Source organism: Aquila chrysaetos, chromosome 16 (genome assembly GCF_900496995.4).
Source record: "Aquila chrysaetos chrysaetos chromosome 16, bAquChr1.4, whole genome shotgun sequence".
Classification (NCBI taxonomy): domain Eukaryota; kingdom Metazoa; phylum Chordata; class Aves; order Accipitriformes; family Accipitridae; genus Aquila; species Aquila chrysaetos.
The window spans coordinates 16,672,545-16,690,652 of NC_044019.1; the positions used below are offsets into that span (position 1 = coordinate 16,672,545).

Consider the following 18,108-nt stretch of genomic DNA (forward strand, 5'->3'; position numbering starts at 1 on the left):
TTAGCACAAGCGAGGAACGAGAAGCCTCTGCCGCAGCTCCGGGCTTGGCATCACGGGGCCGTCACGCTGCAGGGATGCTCTTCTGGAGGAATGCCGGAGCCACCTGGTGCCATGGTCTGTCTGCGGCACTTTAATAGCAGGAAACCAAAGGGAGCATATGCTGAGGGACACGAGGGGATGGGGGAGCGCGACGCTGGTCCTCGGAGCAGGTGGTGATGCCCAGAAATAACCATAAAGCTGACTTTGCAGGCGGTGTGCTTTTTCCTACGGGATAAGAATCATCCCTACAGCGAGTTCATTCCCTGTGGTACCCCCACCACCAGGATGGGGCTGCAGGGCAAGCTCTGCAAGGCGGCACTGTCCCAGGAGCGAGTGACACGCTGTCACACAACGGCGAGTCAGTGCGGAGGTAGGTTGTGCACTCTGTATGCTGTCTCCCCAAAACTGCCCAGTGAAAGTCTGCCTAAGTTTTGGGCTTGATTCTGCAACCCCTCTCCCACACCGCTGGCCAAAATCAGTGCAGAGCCGACATGTTCTGATCTTGGGGAAATTAGGCCCCCCCAAAAAAGAGCTCTCCCTGCTGTAGCGTGGGGGACAGGGAGGGGACAGCAAATGCCATCAGGGTTGAAAGGCTTCAATAATTCAAAGGTTTTTGATCTTGCAATAATCCCTTTGCACAGTGCCACTTAGAGCAGACTTTGATTAAGGGATATCTTGTTAACTGATGTTTAAAAGAGGGGTTATTTTTTCAGTTTTTGCCTTTTAAAAAGGGGTTTAATGCTCGCGCTCTCCTCACACCACCGGAGCGCGCTGACACAGCCAGGCATCGCAGCAGCCTGGCAAGTGCCAAGCTCCTGGCCATCAGCTGCCCAGTGGCTCGATGTCCTCCGGCTTCTTCCCCCCTTCCAGCTCCAGACATTGATGAATTTTAAGCTAAAAGACCAGCCGAATTTATTGTCTTCCATTAGTCTAATACAATACAATTTATTTTTAAACAGCTTCTCTCATGCAAAAGCATCCCAAAGTGATTCACAGCAGGTGACAGACTCTGCATGCAGATCTGGGCAGTTTATACCCTCCTGCATGACACAGCGCGGGTCGTCCCGCTGGCTGGACCACAACCAGGCAGATTTAATTATCTACAAAATGGCATCACTGCGCTTTGTCCCGGACAACATGCCATCAAAACAAGGTAAACGGGAGCAACGACAGATACAGGCAGAGCCGGGGAAGAGACCAACATGGATTAAAACACAAGATGAAGGTTGAGCAAATCACGCTGCAAGTAGAGATACTCAAGAACTTGGGAGGAGAGGGAGAAATGCCAGGAGCGAGCAAGGCAGCAGGTGAAGACTGGTGGCACAGAAAGCAGGAGCTACTGCAGAGGAGCAGGGAGCCAACCCAGGACTCAGAGGATGAGAAAAATACAGTGGCTTGACAGGAGATGAGCCTATTTGCATCAGTTCAGGATCTACCCAGGTGCATTTCCACAAACAACAAGCAATGCCCCAAAAAGCACCTAGAAAATTTTGTTGGCCGAGCCTCTCCCCCGAGTTGTCGTCAGGAGAGACTTATTTAAATGACAGGGGGGAAAACCTCCCACCACAACAGCCCGGCTCAGTCTGCCCCGCAGCCCATGGCCCCCGGCAGGAGGGGGGCGGTTTTGCGGGAGCCCTGTGACCAAACAGCGGTGTCGCTTCTTCCCGCGGGGCGGCACGGCGCGGGGCGGGTGAGGAGGCATCACCCCAGCCCACAGAGCTGCAGGGAGGTTTGGCACGGCGGTGAGCGCAGCCAGGAGGGTCCAGCACCATCATCTTCCGCTGGCCACATTTTAAAAATGACAAAAACGATAGATGGTCTGGTAGTTCAGGGACGGAGAGCTATAATACAGCAAAGATTTGTCCTTTGACCGAGGGGATTTGACATTTCTTTCCTCACATACCATTGCAGCTCCCAGCAAGACGTCAGAATTACACGGCACCTGCACATACCACGTGCCCATCACCTCCCTCCTCACGAGGCTCACCCCGTTCCCCAGGTACGCTGCAGCACCGCCTGCGTCTTCTTCAGCCCAAACAAAAGCCCAGAAAGTCCCACTGCCATACCTCCTCCCACCAGATGCTCCCAGCACCGCTCCTCAGGCCAAGTCTCCCACTGCCTGCAGAATATATAGCCCTGAGCATCTTGCTGCAAACAACCCGCAGCTGTTGCAGCACAACCCCTTGGGACAATTAATGAGACAGGATAATGACCTGTGGGAAGCAGCGTGTCAGAGACCTGCCTTTTCCCCCTATCAGTGAGGAAGGCTTCCGATTAGTTTCCCTGGACTGCCTGCCTCTCTACAAATAAATGAATAAATACAGTTCAAGGATCATCAGGGTGAGCTGTCCTGCTGATAACTCTCATTTTTTTTAAATCTCGTCAACGAGACCCACCAGGGACCAGGAGCACGTGGGCTGTCATCCCAACAGAGCTGGTCACCTGCTGGAAGTGAAAACCAAAGTGACGGTCAGGCTCCACGAGGTGACCGTCCCCGCAGCATCTCGCCTTCGTGCCGTGGCCACGCGGTCCCCGAGCATGCCCCAGCGAGGGTCGAGCACGTGCTCGTGCACGCTGGGGAGGCTCTCCGCCCTCACCGGCGTTTGTGAAGCTCACAGAGGGGTAGTCAGGGGTTTGATCGAGCTCAGGGTGGGTGCTTTGGCGTTTTTCAGGATTTTGTACTTCACAGTTTTATCCAGCGATGTAATAATCACGGTGCTTCAGCTGTTTCTAAAAAGGACAGTGACTCTGCAAGAAGAGGACTTATTAGAAAGATCATTCTTTATTTAAAAGCCAGAATAAAGTTCTTTGGGGAGAAATTAAATCATGGAAGTAAAGAGCCATGAAAGGATAAAAGTGTGGGGTTAAGCAGAATGTGGCTCAGAGCTTGGCTTTCCCAGCTCCTGGCTAAACTCAGGAGGGGTTCCTGGCTAAACTCAAGCAGGGCCTCTGGAAAGCCAGGGCAGCAGCGCAGGCAAGCGGCATCGCCTGCCAGCTCGTAAAGCAGCTGTAAAAGAAAGAGAAATCATCATTTGTGCACGAGCACATACTGTAGCAACAATATAGCACTAGGGGAGCCTGCATAACCCAGCAGGTCATGGTAAAGCGACATTACACAACCACAAGCCAAAACGACGCCCTACCCGTGGTGGGTGCCCTTCCCCGCTGTGCCTTGCCCGGCCGCCAGCCCCGGCCGACCCCTCTGCCGCCCCGGCACACCGGTGCCGCCGGATCCGTGCCACGGCCCCTCGCGAAACCGGGCCCATCCTCAACCCTGGCTGCGGGTTTGGGGGCACCGCTTGGCACGCGCTCACGGATTTCATGTGCTTTATCTGGAAAACAACTCCCTCGGCGTTATTTCAAGTCAGACGCCCCAAAAATCAAAGCATCCAACATGATTAATCGCATCCCACATGATTAATAGCATAAAAGCCGTCTTGAATGCCTTCATTATTTTTTTTTGCCCATAAAGAAACAGACAGCTTGTGCCATGTGAGAAATAAATTTTTCTTTCTGATTTTCTCCTTGTCTGTAGAACATTTATAAAGTGGAAAAGCCAGCGGCAAAGTATGTCAGAATTGTCTTTTAAGGGGTTAACATTTGTAAGATGAATGCTGCGAGAACTTTTTTTTTTAATTAAAAAATATATTTCTGGAGCAAAAACACAAGCAATAAAGAGTGTTTGCCTGTTGGGAGGCTTGTTTTGTAATGCGGTATGAATAACCAGCTGACAATCCGGTTTTTTGTTTTCTCTTCGTATGGGCAATGGCCACGAGCCAGCCAACTTTATTGTCCTTGAAATGTCATGATTTTGAGTATGCACAGAATTCTTAACTGCCCAAATTACTGCATAACATCCCTTTTTATTATATGGCAACAATGTGATCCTGGGCTCAAAGACTTACTAGTTAAGAAGATTATGTGTTTTCCTTTTTCTGTTTTGTTAAAGTGCCAAGTCTTGCATTTTTGGCATCTTCTAAAGAATAAAATGTCTTCTGAAATATTCTCTCTGAGCACAGAAGTTACCTCAGAGGAGCTCGGCAATGCAGGGCTTTTCAGTACTTTCTAGTTTGCTCAGAAGTTCAGACGCATTTCTTTTCCTCAAAAGCTTCCAATTTTTGCCTCTTTGTGTGTACTGACAGCAAAAAAAATTGTCCTTCATAAGTTTGTGTTGCTTTACTTTACTGATAATTTGTTTCTCTCCCCGCCCCCTTCCCAAGCGTCGAACGTTCCACTAGTGAGCGTGAGCAGGCAGGCGGCAGGCAGGCGTTCCCACCTTGCCCTGCCTGCGCCCTCGGCTGCAGCCCCGCATCCCCCGTTGCAGCAGCCCTGTCCTGCAAAACGCCCGCCGCCCCGTGGCCCACGCTGGGGTGCGCTCACCCCCCCGCCCACCCTGCCGGCATCCCCGGCGCCCCAGCCACGTTGGTTACACAAGCGTACCAGGAGAACCGGCGTAGCTTTGGCCAAACTTAGCCCCGGCACAGGTGCGAAACGCTCCGTCAGCGGGAGATGGACCCGCCGAGAGCGGGACGGCGCTGGCTCTCGCAGGTCTGGTCCCCAGTGAGCGGGACACAACGCAGCCGGAGAGTGCAGGGGCCCATCGCCCCAGCCCTGGGCTTCAGCGTGGCAAGACATGGTGTGATTTTTCGGAGCCGCCTTCGCAGCCCGTCTCCTCTGGCACCTTGTGCTTCCCCGGGAAGGAAGCCTCTTAAATATGTTTTCACCAGCTGACATTTAAGTATGAATAAACAACTATTATACATGCACTAAATATTCATGTTTTACAACATTGCCATTACACTGAGGAATTATTTATGAGGCTGCTGCTCCCCACTGGGGTGAGGGGATGCAGCGCTGTGCGGCCGGCGGCGGCCACCGGGCCTGCCGGCGTGGCCACGGCTGAGCAGTAATGGTAACGTTTCTTTCTTGCTAAAGGCTGGGGTTTCCCAGAGCCTCCTTGTGCGCAGAGGCAAGACATCCTGCTCTGGAGGATGGCGTGTCCCGAACCTTTGTGTACCCATTGGGACGTTTGGGACACCTTTCCCCTGCTCCGTGGCAGGCAGACGAGAGGGCATCACCTCCGCTCCCCAGGGCTCCTGTTGCAGCACCGTGTGTGCTACTGAGGCAAAGGGCTTCACCGCAGCTGTGGGCTGCGTTCGGCAAGAATTTAAGAAATAATAATTAAAAAAAAAAAAAAAGACAGACAAAGATATGGTTTTTTTCAGAAAACCAACCCGCAAACAGAAGTCCCCCCTTCCACCTTCATTTAAATTTCAATACTGTAGTGTAATTATTAGAGTGAGAACCTGAGCGTTGAACGGGTTACTTATGTTAAATAATAGATTCTTGAAAAGCCATCCTTAAAAACTGGTGGTAATGGCGGCACGGTCTCTGCGACTGGCACGATTTGCCCACGTGCCCGAAGGCAGCGGGGTGCTGCAGCACGGCCGTACGCCTGTCCTCGGCCCCAGCAGCCCGCTCTGGGCAGGGTCAGTCCCTCCCGACGCTGGGATAGAAACTGATGGCAAAGTGCACGGGGAGGCGTTTTAAGGGTGAAAAAAAGCCAGGTGAGCTGCGGAGGGAGAGGCAGACCAGAGGGAATCGGCGCTTTCCCTGCCTCGGCGCTCCTACCACGTGCAGGCACCCGCCGCCGGGATGCACCCGCGCGGGGCCGCAGGACGAGCCCCAGAGTGAAACACGGGTTTTGAACAACGTGGTTTTCATTAAGTAAAAACACAGTTTTCTGTGGTTCCTACAGGGATGTTAAGAACTTTAAGCAAATACCTGATTCTATTTAATAATAACAAAGCTATTCCCAAGGTCATTTTCTTAGTAAAATTGCCCATAAAAGCTCGGGTTGCATTAGCAACATCTCTTTCCAGCCGTATTACTCGCGAGGGCTAAAAGGAGCAGCAAGCCCCGTCTGCCTGCCCGCAGGCACCCTGCGGGCAGCGCCCGGCTGGCCTGCACGGGGGGAATCGCTTTCCCCGGCTGGTCTTGCTTCGGCATGGCTTAGCGATAAGAAAAGGGGCGAGCTGCGTGTGTTTTGCAGCCCTGAGAAACAAAAGGAGCGGCCCAGCAACTTCCCGCTCTTCTCAAAATGAATTTCTTTTTGTTACTGAAGCGTTCGCGCCAGGAAGCTCCTGGACTTCAGCTTCACGTGGCCCGGCGGCGGCGGGTCCTACGGGTGGATTTCTGCATCGCCACCGGGCCTGCAAGGTGGCCGCGGCCCTGCTGCAGCCCACCGGCCGCACCGGGGACCAGCCCGCGCGCCGCCGCTCGGGCTGCGGGCACCCGCCGGGGCCGAGGGGCAAGGCTTCCGAGGGGCTCACGCTCGGAGTCTCCGGGCCGTGAGGGACCCTCGGCGCCGTCCCGGGCAGTAGGGACGTCACCCAGCAGACGCCGGCGGAAAAGGGCCGCGGGCGACGGCGGCGCCTGGCCCGGTCTCGCCGCCGGCTGCTCGTGGAGCGGGCGTCCGGGCCCGGCACGCCGTGCTGCTGGCCGCGCCTCGGGCTCAGCCTGGTAGGGCTGGCCGCAAAGTTTCGGAGGGCACCTCTGCAGCACGCGGCGGCGCCAACCGCTCCCCCCGCTGCCCCTGCCCGAGCAGAAAGGCGTCACGCCGGGTCCGGCAGGGCTCGCGGCGGAACACCGACGTGGCCGGGCGGCAGCTCCAACGGCCCGCAAATTTCCACAAGCCCAACCGTTCGAGTCTCCCGGGGCAAACCTGAGCCTGGGTCACAGGCTCGGACCATCGCGCCTCCCCTTGCCAGAGCGCCTTCGTTGTACGGTGCACCCGAAGCCTCTCGCCTAGCCGAGCCCCTGCCGCCTCCCCTCCGTCACCTGGGGGGAAAAAAATCGGCCGTGGTTTAGAGAGGATGCGTGTGCGTATACCTGGGTCTGATTCACGCTCCTTTTCCAACGTCCGACCCATTTGCCTGCTTGGCAGCATTCGTCCTTACGAGTTGACCTAACTCATGGTGTGCCAGGCGGCGATGGGAGCGGATCCGGCACCGGGCACCGGTGCGGGAGCTGCCGGCTTTGGCGCTCAGCTGCTCGCGCAGGCAAACCCCTCCCCGGAGAGAGCGGTTTTTCAGGCCTGAGGCGGAGGGAGGGCTGGCCATCAGGAGGGATGACAGACAAGTGATGCAGCAGCAACTTAAACCATGCCCCCGCAGACTGCCCTGCTGCCCAAAGCCTTGGCTGGGGAGGTTTTGCTGGGACAGCCACGGGAGCCCGCACCGGCCTCAAAGCCGTAGGGCTGTGGTCAGTGCAATATATTTAGATTCATGTTATTTATATTTACACTAATACTAATGTTTATATTATTTATGAGATGTTTCAGAGTGCTTTTGTGGCAAAATTGATCTCTGTTTTGGGCACTTGCCCTCCAATTGCTCACAAAAATCTACCAATATTCGGTACTTTTGTCCGCAGCTGATATCCCGCTTTGATCCACCCCTCTGGTTTCTGCTGCTTCTCCAGGACCAAACCCTGCTCCCAGCCACTGCTCCTCCTCCTCCTCCAGCCCTGCTTTCTCTCAGACCTTCACTAAAAACCTCCTTCAGCATCACGAAGCAGCCGGCCCGCCAGGCGTCTGAGCGCGGCCAGAGCCGTCCTTGGCACCCTTCAGGGTTTTGCTATTAAAACCAGAGACGGACAGACAGAGCGACGGAGTCATTCGGTTCCTGTAAGCTGAGATACCTAAGCGGGGCTCTGCAAACTGGGGCTCCCCCAGCAGCGGGTGCCTCCGGCGGGGGCTCAGCCTGGCCCTGGAGGGCACCGCAGGGGATACCTTGCCCCAGGGGCTCGTTCTTGCTGCCTACGGACAGCGTGGGGGGTGTGCGTGCCCCGAGTTCCCCTCCCTGGGTCAATTCAAATGCAGCTTGACCAGAGGGGCGAGCACCAGCAGAGGAGAAGCTGGAGCAACCTGATGAGTCGGGGCGCAGCGGGACCACCGGCTGGGGACCAGCCCCGCTTCCGAATGGCCTCCCCTAGCAAAACGTTTGCAGCCTCCTCCTCTGCTAAAAAGCCCGTTTTTGTGCGAGAGCCTGACGTCGGGAACATCAGTGGCATCACCCCACTGCTGTCCCTTCCCTTTTGGGAATAATATTAAAAACTCAGTGCAGGCAACTTTGCTGCTGGCTGGCCGGTACAATGGAAGGCAGCGATCGCCAGAGCAGGTCGAAAGCCCGCATCCCATATACAGGGACAGGGTTTAGCAACGCGGCACACAGCGAGCTAATCAAGAATTAAGCTACAAACCAACACCTGCAAAAGCCATCGCCATCTCCAGCAATGCCACATCCCCTAACCTAGGGGCGACCAGCCCCGGGCACCGAGTCACCCACTGCCACCGCAGGGCATCCCCAGCCCTGTCCCACCACCCCTCCCAGCCCCGCAGCCGGCGCAGCTGCGTGTGGCTGCTGGAGAAAAGCCTTCCCGGCCGGCCGGGAGCTGGGTCGTTCAGGGAAGCGGCTTTTGAGCAGCTGCTTGGAGGGCTTTGCTCACAGTTCCCCCCGCTCCCCCAGCGATTTGGAAGTGAGGTGCGGGGCCCCGCCACGATGGCGGGGAGACCTCGCGAGTCCTGGCACGGCAGCACCCCCTAAAAGCCTGAGGAACCTGTTGGTGTTGCAAACGTCTGCCGCTCTGCCCATATGTCTGCTGATTTCCATACTAAAGACATTTACTGTATATGTTTGCCACCAGGGAAAACTACTGTCTACAACTCAGCTATATTACTGGAAGAGCAGCAGCAGTATTTATGCTATTGTGAATATTGCATTTCCAGGACCCGCTCTATGGCTTTCAAAATCCTCCTTCCAACTCCCCATGTCCCCCCCGGCCAATTAGCGAAAGAGCCTGGTTAGGGTGATGGCCCCCTCCTCCGCGTGGCAACGCCACACCGAGGGACTCACGCGAAACGGCGCGAGCCATCCCTTCTTGGCATCGGGAAGCACGGTTTGCAAGCCAATGACAGAGGGGTGAAATGCAAATATAGCGTTTCTTGTAAAGTAAATTAAGCTAACAATGAAGTTACAAACCGCTGTTAATATTAGATTAACTTGTTTGGCAAGATATGAAATCGGGTGAGCTGGATTGTCGATAGCGGAGTGCTCAATAGCGCTAATGCTGCTCAGGGAAGTAAAACATCCCTCTGAAAGACAGGCACGCACCAAAAAAAAAAAAAAAAAAAATTAAGACTGTAGGAAGAGCCAGAATCTGTGCAGCAATTACACCAGCATTAAAGATGAATGGAGAAGAAGCTTGAGATTTTGATTGCCTTTAAATACTGGCTTGTTTTTAATCTCACAATCAGACTGTGCTGTGATCGGCCATTAGTCCCAGCTACAAAAAAAAGAGAGAGAAGATCCTAGATTTTAACATTTGTAGTATGAACTTAAAATACCACTTTGATCTAAGATAAGGAGACAAATGGCAGATAATTCAGAAGTTAAAGTCAGCTGCATGTGGTTGGCGACTGGCAGCGGCTGGGCCGACTTTGGGAACAACTGGGACTTGGGCAGAGGGGTCACCAGCAGCCATGTCCTCAATGCAGGGACTGAGGCACAAGCTTAAACGTCATACTGTATGCCAGTGGTCACTAACCTGATTAAGCAGTGGTTATCTTTAGCAGTAAAAAGGCTATCTGCTAATACTAAATGATTAGAGTCTAAAATGCCATTTACTCTGCTCTGATTCCTTGAATGAATATTTATGCCAAGTGATGACTATAACACCATCAAAAGGTTTCCGTGCTCTGCTTCGTAGAGTGGAAGTGATTATTCAACAGCAGGTCTGCACTCCAGCACTTGTTTCTATTAAGCAAATTTGCAGTGTTCAGACAAAAATTCATGATTGCATTGTCCTCCTGGGACTGTTATTTTTAAAGAAATCCCACTTCCAACACTCTCTGGGGCATGGGCTGTGGCAGGTGGGCCTTGTCCACTCCGCAGACACAGAAAAGAGGGATACAGATGCTGCACGATTTCTCCCTTGGGTTTTCGGTTTGTTTGTTTTTTTTTTTAAAGACAAGCGGACATTTGCTGCACCCCATTCAACAGCAAGAACCCGTGTCCTGTCCCAGGCTTTCCTTCCCCCCGCCCCCAGCCGCCAGCCGGGGCTTTTGCATGAAACAGCGTGGTGAATTTCCTCATTAGGCATCAGGAATCGGCTCTACAGCCACGATGACAAATCAAGAGGGCTGCCCATCAGAAACGAAGCCCCTGCGCCCCGGCGGGGGAGCACCGCCTGCCTTTCACGGCAAGGACAGGCGCAGGGAGGCGACGAGATGCCATCACGTGTGAGTCACGGCGCGGGGTGGAACTAACCCGCCCTGCCTTCCCCGGGCACGACGGCGTTTCGGCGAGGTGCGAGCCTGTCCGTGCTGCCACGGCAGTAGCGAGGGAGGGCTCCAGACCGGCCCGCGCCAGGGACCACTGAGCAAACCGAAGAGCTGTTGGCATCCAAGGAGCACGCTGCCGGACCTTGTGTTTAGAGCGCACGACGGAAGGGACGGCATCCCCTCACGGTGCGGCCGGTACCGGCTGAGGCTCCCCGTGCTCCAGCCCGGGCGTGCAGGGCTCGGTTCCCGCCTTGCGCTGGAGACAGGGGTGCTCTTCGTGGGGGTTCGGTCTCATAACACACCACCCTGACGTTTACCTCCCCGGGAGGAGAGACCCGTGTTGTTCTGGAAACATCCCCTGTGGATCCCTGGACCTCTGCGTGCTCCCTGCTCTCACGTGTGCCGCCTGCTCTCAGCTAACGTTGCTAACCCTGTTTCACCCTTGGCTCCCGGCTGCCTCTGCACCACATCGCTGTGCTGCCAGTACCGTGCAGATGGCAGCCACTGAGGCTAGACCATACGCTAGCTATTTCAACTTACTGGTTATTTTGTCCCCTTCGCCAGTCCATCACCCATTTTTTTCTCTAAGTTCCTGGGCTATTTTCGGCTCCATCATTCTGCTGGGTTTGCTGGCTCTGCCTGTTGCATTGCCACATATCAAAAAAATCCCACCAAACCACCCCTGTCCCCAGATGCATCCAAACTGGCCCAGCTCAGATACGCCTCCCCTGCAGAGTCAGCGTGGGGACTCCCATACGCAGCAAGACGTGGCTCACCAACCGAGTGCCGTTTTTATTCATGCAATGGTAGAGTGGGATTTCCTGCACAAGCGACCCTCTCCTCCAGCATGCTCCTGCCTCTGGGGTGACATTTCTGTGGCTTTCCCAGAGATGTATGAGAGACCTGGCAGCTGCAGAGCTGCAGAGCCATTAGCTGGCATTAGCCAAGCAGCTCGGAAAAGTTAGACTTTCCTCTTCCCTTCCTTCTGAAGTAAGGAGACCACCTAAGCCAAGAAAAAAATTGCTTTCTAGAAGGTTTAAGTTCCCTTCTCCCAAGGCCTTCATTTTTGAACCGGTACCAAAACTCTCCTTAAGAATTTGAACTGAATCTGAATAACCCCCCCAGCTTTTTTTGGCGAGGGGTTTGGGTTTTGTTTTGGTGTTACTGCTCCCATCCTCACCATGGGCCAACACCTGCGTGCTGCCATTGCGTGTCGATTTACAGCAGACCCCACGGGCAGGCGGGTAGCCATCACTCTGGAGCGCAGGCAGAGGCAGCAACTGTCTGGCAGCCCATTTCAAAGCAAGGAATCAAAACATTTGGGCAACAAGCTGCTCCTTCAGTAGCCCCAGTGTGGCCACCTGCAACAGCCTCTACAAAAAGAGCATCGACTCTACAGTTTCTCAAAAGACAGCCCCCCCCCCCAATCCCAAAAGGCACTAAAATGGAATGGCAATTAAAACGCCACCTATCCATAGGCGGTTATAGGTGCCTTTTTAATTGCTATTCCATCTTTATGGGAATAAAAGGGGATAGGGCCACACATTTTATAATGGGTCTCCCAACCCAAAACGTCTGTTTGGGAAGAAAAATCACCCAACAAATCCACATGTCTGAGGTGGCTTCAGTATATTTTGAAGTATACTAAGTGTCTAGTGGTGTTTTGCTTCTGTTTAGCCATTATTCAACATAGATGCACATAAAAGCATTTCATGCAACAGGCAGAGCAGGACCAAGCTGCGCTGCAGTTGGCGTTCGCAATTCACAGAACACACACGCGATCCAGGACCAGTAACCGATTAAGTCACATCAGAAAAAAAAGTACTCGGTGTCTATTTATTAGAGGAAAGGGGGGTAAATCTAAGAAAAAGCAAGACGACAAAATAAATAGAATTGCAGCCATCCTTTACAGCTACTGGTGCACTGTATTAAAGTGACACTCACCATACAAAGAAACGTGTTTGGTACAGTCCAGTGGGTTGCACATGAATTGCATAACCTTGAAAATCATTGCACAAAGCATCGCAGCAGGAACACAGTTCAGAGCTTTTCTACGGGAGATGCTTCAAATCCGATCGCTTTCGTTAACGTGGGAGGTCAAAGCACCTGGCACAGAGTAAGCAAAAAGGGCTGTGAAAAGGGATGCTGCGTCAGCGCCCGGTCGCATTCGAACCCTGACATCAGCTCTCACAGCAGTTCAGACCTGGACAAGCGATGCCCCACAGGAAAACCCCACTGCCTATCAAAGCCTGGAAATTAATATTCTGATCAATGCCTGGGCACCCTTTGGCAAGGCTGGAGGGAGCCTGTTCCTCACAGCCCAGACTGGAGACACCGTATCAGCCGGCCAACGAGCACTCCTGGCCATGGAAATGCTCTTTCTAAATTCATAGATGTGAAAAGCGAGAGACCTCTCCGCCAGCAGCTCAGTGCTGCTCAGCGGCCTCCGTGGGACCCGGCCAGCGACACCGACGGCTCCCAGCCGTCGCCCGCCCACGGCTCATTCCCTCCCGTCGTACACCGCGGCAGGTTTTTGGACACGAGTCTCTGCACGGTTCGAGCGGAGAGGTCTAACTCTGCAGCAGCATTTCTTCCCCCGGTTTGTGTGTGTGAACTCCCGCCTCTGCTTTTATTCATCCAGTTTCCAGGGATCTGTGTATACATTTCTAATAGTCTGTTCAACATCAAGCACAGGAAATACAGGCCTTCACCACATGGGGAACAAACCACAGCTAAGATGACCAGGAAACATTCATAATTTTTAATTCACACCAGTAATAAAATTGCATTACATTTTTCATAAAATAAATGTTCCAGTTTATATACAGAAAACAGACTGTACAGAGCCCTCCCCCAGACCCCAAAAACTCACAAACATACAGGCAATGCAGTGCTCAGCTAAGCAGGCACAACTGTACATCTAAAATTGTAACTGCTTTGTGTTGGGGGGGAAAAGTACTACAATGTATATAGTCCTCTCTGGACCAAGAATTAAAAAAATATTGCAGGCAAGCTGACGGGCGCCCTCGCTGCTCGCGCGGCCGAGCACCCATCCCACAGTGCTTCAGCGAAGCAGGGTTTGTTATTGAACCTGGGACTCGAAGCTCCCGTTCAGCTGCCCTTCCTCATAGTCCATCTGACACAAGATCATGTTGTTCTTCAGGAAAAATTTGTCTCCCACACAGAATCTGGAAGATAAAAGAATTAACGGGTGTAAGTGTGAACAGAGGTTAGGACAGGGGGAATTGGAGGCTGTTTGGGTCTGAAGGTGACTCCGGGGACCAGAGTTTGGTTTCCAGCTCTGCCGGCGGTGGCGGACCCCAGGAAAGCCTCCGTGCTTCTCCCCCCGCTCCCCTTCCCTGCGCACGTCCCGGGGTTTTGCCGTCCCTTTTCCTGGCACAGCGGTGTCCAGCTCCCAGGCCACGGTTGTGCGAAGCAGCTCGGGGAGCAGGTCCCGGTCTCTGCCGGGTCCCGCACCAGCGGCGGGAGGAGGCCGGGAGCAGTTAAGGGATTTGGCCCTGCAGACGAGAGCTGTCGGCTCTACAAGCAGGAAATCAAGCAGGCGATATTACACAGAGACTATTTGAAGTTTTTGCTGGTATCCACATTTCCACGGTTCCCTCGGGTGAGGCAGTATTTACACTAATTTCCAGGCAAGGACTGGCTATTAAGTCTTTCCTCACCCCCTTGTGTACAGTGCTGAACAATAAATAGAAATTTCCTGGTGGCTGGACTCCTAACCTTTATCTTCATTGAGCGAAGGGCACTGCTCTCTATATACCATGTAAATTGTTCTGTTTGTCTTGAAGTTGACAGAGAGGCTTGTGATATTTAACAATTTTATTTGACCATTAAGGTCAAAAAAGTTCCATATATAAGATCTGAGAGGTGTGAACTGACAGCCAATAGCTTTTTTGCCCTGCCTGCTTGCTCAAGAATCAGAAGCTAATCTTTACTTCTTAAGATAACAAATAATGTTCTTTGCACCCAATTCAGGGGCTGGTTTTTGTCCATCGTGCTAGCAGGGCAATGACAGACCAGAGCACGGGGCTGCACCTCCCTGCCCCAAGCGCTGAGTCTTAAATCAGTCCCGGGTCCCTAAAGCAGAGGCACCCCGGCCACTGCGCCAAAATGCAGCTCTGAACCGAGAGGAACCGGTAGGTACCAGCCTCTGGCGAGGCCGAATAGTTACTGGGCTTTGAAGGAAGATCAGTAGAGATGATCCCATCCTCAGGAGACTCAGCAGACCTCAAACACCCATTTCCTCTGCTCCCAGGCAGAGCTTTGGCAGGGACATTGCCTACTCCTTGTCTAAAATGCTTTCTAGATTTGTAACTCAGGCAGCTTCGGGCAGAGCATCTCCAACAAAAACTGAATATATTCTGCTACAAGAACAGGACTGATCATTTCAGAGCTCCTTTATAGGTCTGACATGGGCACAAGTTTTCTCCAACTGGACACCTGCAAGTAAGCTGATTAATTTGACAAATCGATACAGGGAGAACTGGGTATCTATTCTCACTTCATACGATTTCACTGGAGACCTTCCATCTTCTTCCCTCTGTGGCACATGCTTTAGTAGTTCTGAAATTCAACCTTTTTTGTATGTTAAAAAGCTAAAAATTAATCTCAATTTAAATTAGCAGCTCTTATGCTAAAAACTGTACTGCGCACACTCGCCTTAACACCACCTTCCCCACCAGTAGGTTTACTCACTATAAATAACAGTCACAGCTGCTTGCTTTTTGCTACTTACCCCTACCTGAAGTACAATATAAATCTCCAAGAAGAGAAATGCAAAAATTACTCTTTGTCACCAGCATCATCGACAGCGCTCTCTTGCCAAACCTGGTTTGGGTCTAGAGGAGCCAAAGGAGGAGTGGGAGAACTAGGGAGCTGGGGGGTGGCTGGGCCATATGAGCACATAGGACCTAAAATGCACAGCAGGGGTACCCCGAGACCTTGTGAAGTTTTGGGAGAAGGCCTTGATTCACTGGAAAAGCGACTCTTTCTTTCTGCCTGCCAGTCCTGCAAACCCAGCAGTAAACTGGCATCTCTTCAGCTGACGCATCGCAACTAGAGACAGGGGATTTAACAGAGCAACTTCAGACCCAGTTTCACGTGTCCCAGCCCGCAGCTCTCTTCAGAGCGAGACGTGGGCCTGCACCACCAGCCCTCCTGCTCGGAGCGGGTCTGTCGCAGAGCCTGTCTGGCTGATCGAGTTCCAGCCAGCAGCAGCGAGAAACAGGCACTGAACCTACCCTGCCATTTCTACAGAGTGATTTTCTTCCGAGCAAAACCACATCTTAGATAATGGCAACCCAAGCAGCTGGATTTCCTGAAACCCTTGTAATACTGATCTCTTAGCCAGTTACAGCAGTGACCAACTTTTATTCACTATTGTGAGAAGCAATGTTGGCCTTATTAAAGCCTAGTAGGCTGAGTAGTGCGTAGGACTTGCTGCAAATCTGGTGTTTTGGAGAATGAAGCTAATGAAAACTGCACATTTGGCAAAAATATTAGAGATTTTGCTCTGATGGATTTAACACTCTACACAGACACAGTTTAGCTATAGAAGGGCAAGTAAGCTGGAAGAGAACTAGAGAAAGGTCTTCATAATCAAATCTTTTCATAGCCGGACACTGAGGTGGGGTTTCAGGTGGGGTTTCCGATTCAGAACTAGTTTTGGCATCCACCTCTGCAATTTTGACTTTACGGTTACTTAAACTCACTGTTCTTGGTTCAGCTTCCAATGTCATCTGTTACAGGAGCACTTCCATTCTGCCCTTTCTGGCCAAAATCTTTAGAGGATAAGTCATAAAAGGTTGTAGTCTTCTGATCTCAGCCAAAAATAACAATCTACACGTAGCTCTATGCCGTCTACTCAGCCCATCTTTCAGAAACATTCAGCTCCCCCCAACCTGGGCAAATCCCTCATGCATCAAAGCACGACTCCGCCAGAACGGGGAATTACCTGCGCTTTCCTGCCAGGCAGTGACAGTGCATGGAGGTTATTTTAAGGGCAGAGCAGGACCGTACTTTGCACTGAGTGCAGTAATAGCGTTAGTAATCGCAGAGGGAAGAGAGGGAGAGGGGTGCTTTGGAGCCTTTGTAATAAAGGGTGAAATTGAAAAGAAATTCCTGAAAATGAAAACTAGGCGGCACTAGGCTTTTCCATGACAGAAGCTAGGGTAAAGTAGGGGTTTGATGACAAACGCTCATCCTACAGACTCCAAGGCCACCCCAGCACTCCCGCCTGCGCAGCCCAGAGCCGTGACTTGCCTCTGCCAGAAGGGACATTTGAGATGCTCCAGCCCCGGTATCGGCGTGGAGTTTGGGAGCACCCCTCTCCTGCCCGGCCTTCGTGGGCAGGCTGAAGAAAGCCGAGCCTGAGGGCTGAGCCTGGCAGCACCCCGCAACACCTCCGAGCCTGGAGACAAACCCCACAACCCACCAGCAATTTCAGCTGCGTGAAGAGAGACCATCTCGGGGAGGGCACGTATTAGCTCTGCAAGCGGTCGCACGCTGCCCATCGGGAATGGCGGCTGTCGCGGGAGCGTGTTCAAGAGTGCCAAAACAAGACTGGGCAACTGAGAGATGTAACGGGGCTTCCCGAGAGGAGCCCCGGGCCAGGAGCCACTAGATGTCACTGCCGCCTCGGCGCTGCCACCGTGCCTGGGGACAACGCCAATATTAATAGGAGCTTTCTACCTCCAACAAACACCGCCTCCGCCTTCAATAACGGGACCGAGTAAAGCCACCTGAGCTACAAACGGCTCGCCCGATTCTCCTCTTCCATGCTCTGGCACCAACCAGCCGCAACCCCATTCACATCCCCGTGGACTGAGCCCCTGTCAGAGGGCACGGAAGGAGAATCGGACCCCAGTTTGCACGGTCGCCGAAGTTTAGTGGGAAAGGTGGCAGAGGTTTGCACCGTGTATGGCTGCTTCACTAGTAGAGATCCCACGGTGACTTTTGTTCTAGGGCAAACAATGAATTTTTAAGTCAGGCTTTTAGCTTGACTTTTACAGAATTAGGCTCTCCATCTTCCCGCGAGTTTTGTCATCTCTCTCACACCTTCACACGGCATGAAGCATTGCCTCCTAGTTTCACCTCTGGGAATCACAACCACAAGTCCAGAACAGGAACCCCAGCACAGCCCTTGGGCCCTGGGCAGTCACTGCAGCCCAACTAAACAAGCAGTAGGAACAACAAGCACTGTCTGGCCTGTCTTGGACAAGATGGATGGATGGATGCATCAGAAAGCGACACTATGACACATCTGGTTCTGTGGGCTTCCATTCCGCCTACAATGACCAACAAACAGGGCGCTGGGAAGATTTTTCACAGCCCTCCCAAATTCAGCTGCCTACAGGTAGCCCAAGTGAAAACTTTGTGCGTGACCCTTTATCATACTCCTTGATGTGCATTTTCCACTGGGTAAAACCCAGCAGAAATACACAAGCCCCACTCAAAATTACACCACCAAGATCCCCTATTAATTACACAACTACTAAAGGGATTTCTTCCTAGTGTTGGAAGGAGCTTATCTAGAGTTTTTTTTCTCCTTCCTGTCCCTTCTCTTTCTCTTTCTTCTTTGCTGTCCTCAGTTTTGAGCCTGTCAGAAACCTGCTTTAAGCAAAATAACATCAGTTTGCCAGAGGAGGGCCATTCTCTGTCGTCTGTGTTCTGCAAAGAGGGTAGATCCTGAAAGGACACTGAAGCAG

At 52.6% G+C, this 18,108-nt stretch overlaps 1 protein-coding gene across 5 annotated transcripts in view; it reads right to left on the reverse strand.

The window, feature by feature from the left end:
• Positions 1–12,203: 12,203 nt before the first annotated feature.
• LMO1 (LIM domain only 1) overlaps positions 12,204–18,108 on the reverse strand; it is a 64,096-nt gene continuing 58,191 nt past the window's right edge. For 4 of the 5 annotated variants that reach the window (XM_030039353.1, XM_030039354.2, XM_030039355.1 and 1 more), the window contains exon 4: positions 12,204–13,569. In XM_030039353.1, the coding sequence (XP_029895213.1) occupies positions 13,464–13,569 (106 nt within the window). In that variant the 3' untranslated portion in view covers positions 12,204–13,463. The remainder of the gene's footprint in view (positions 13,570–18,108) is intronic. The other variant, XM_030039350.1, reaches the window with a different exon arrangement.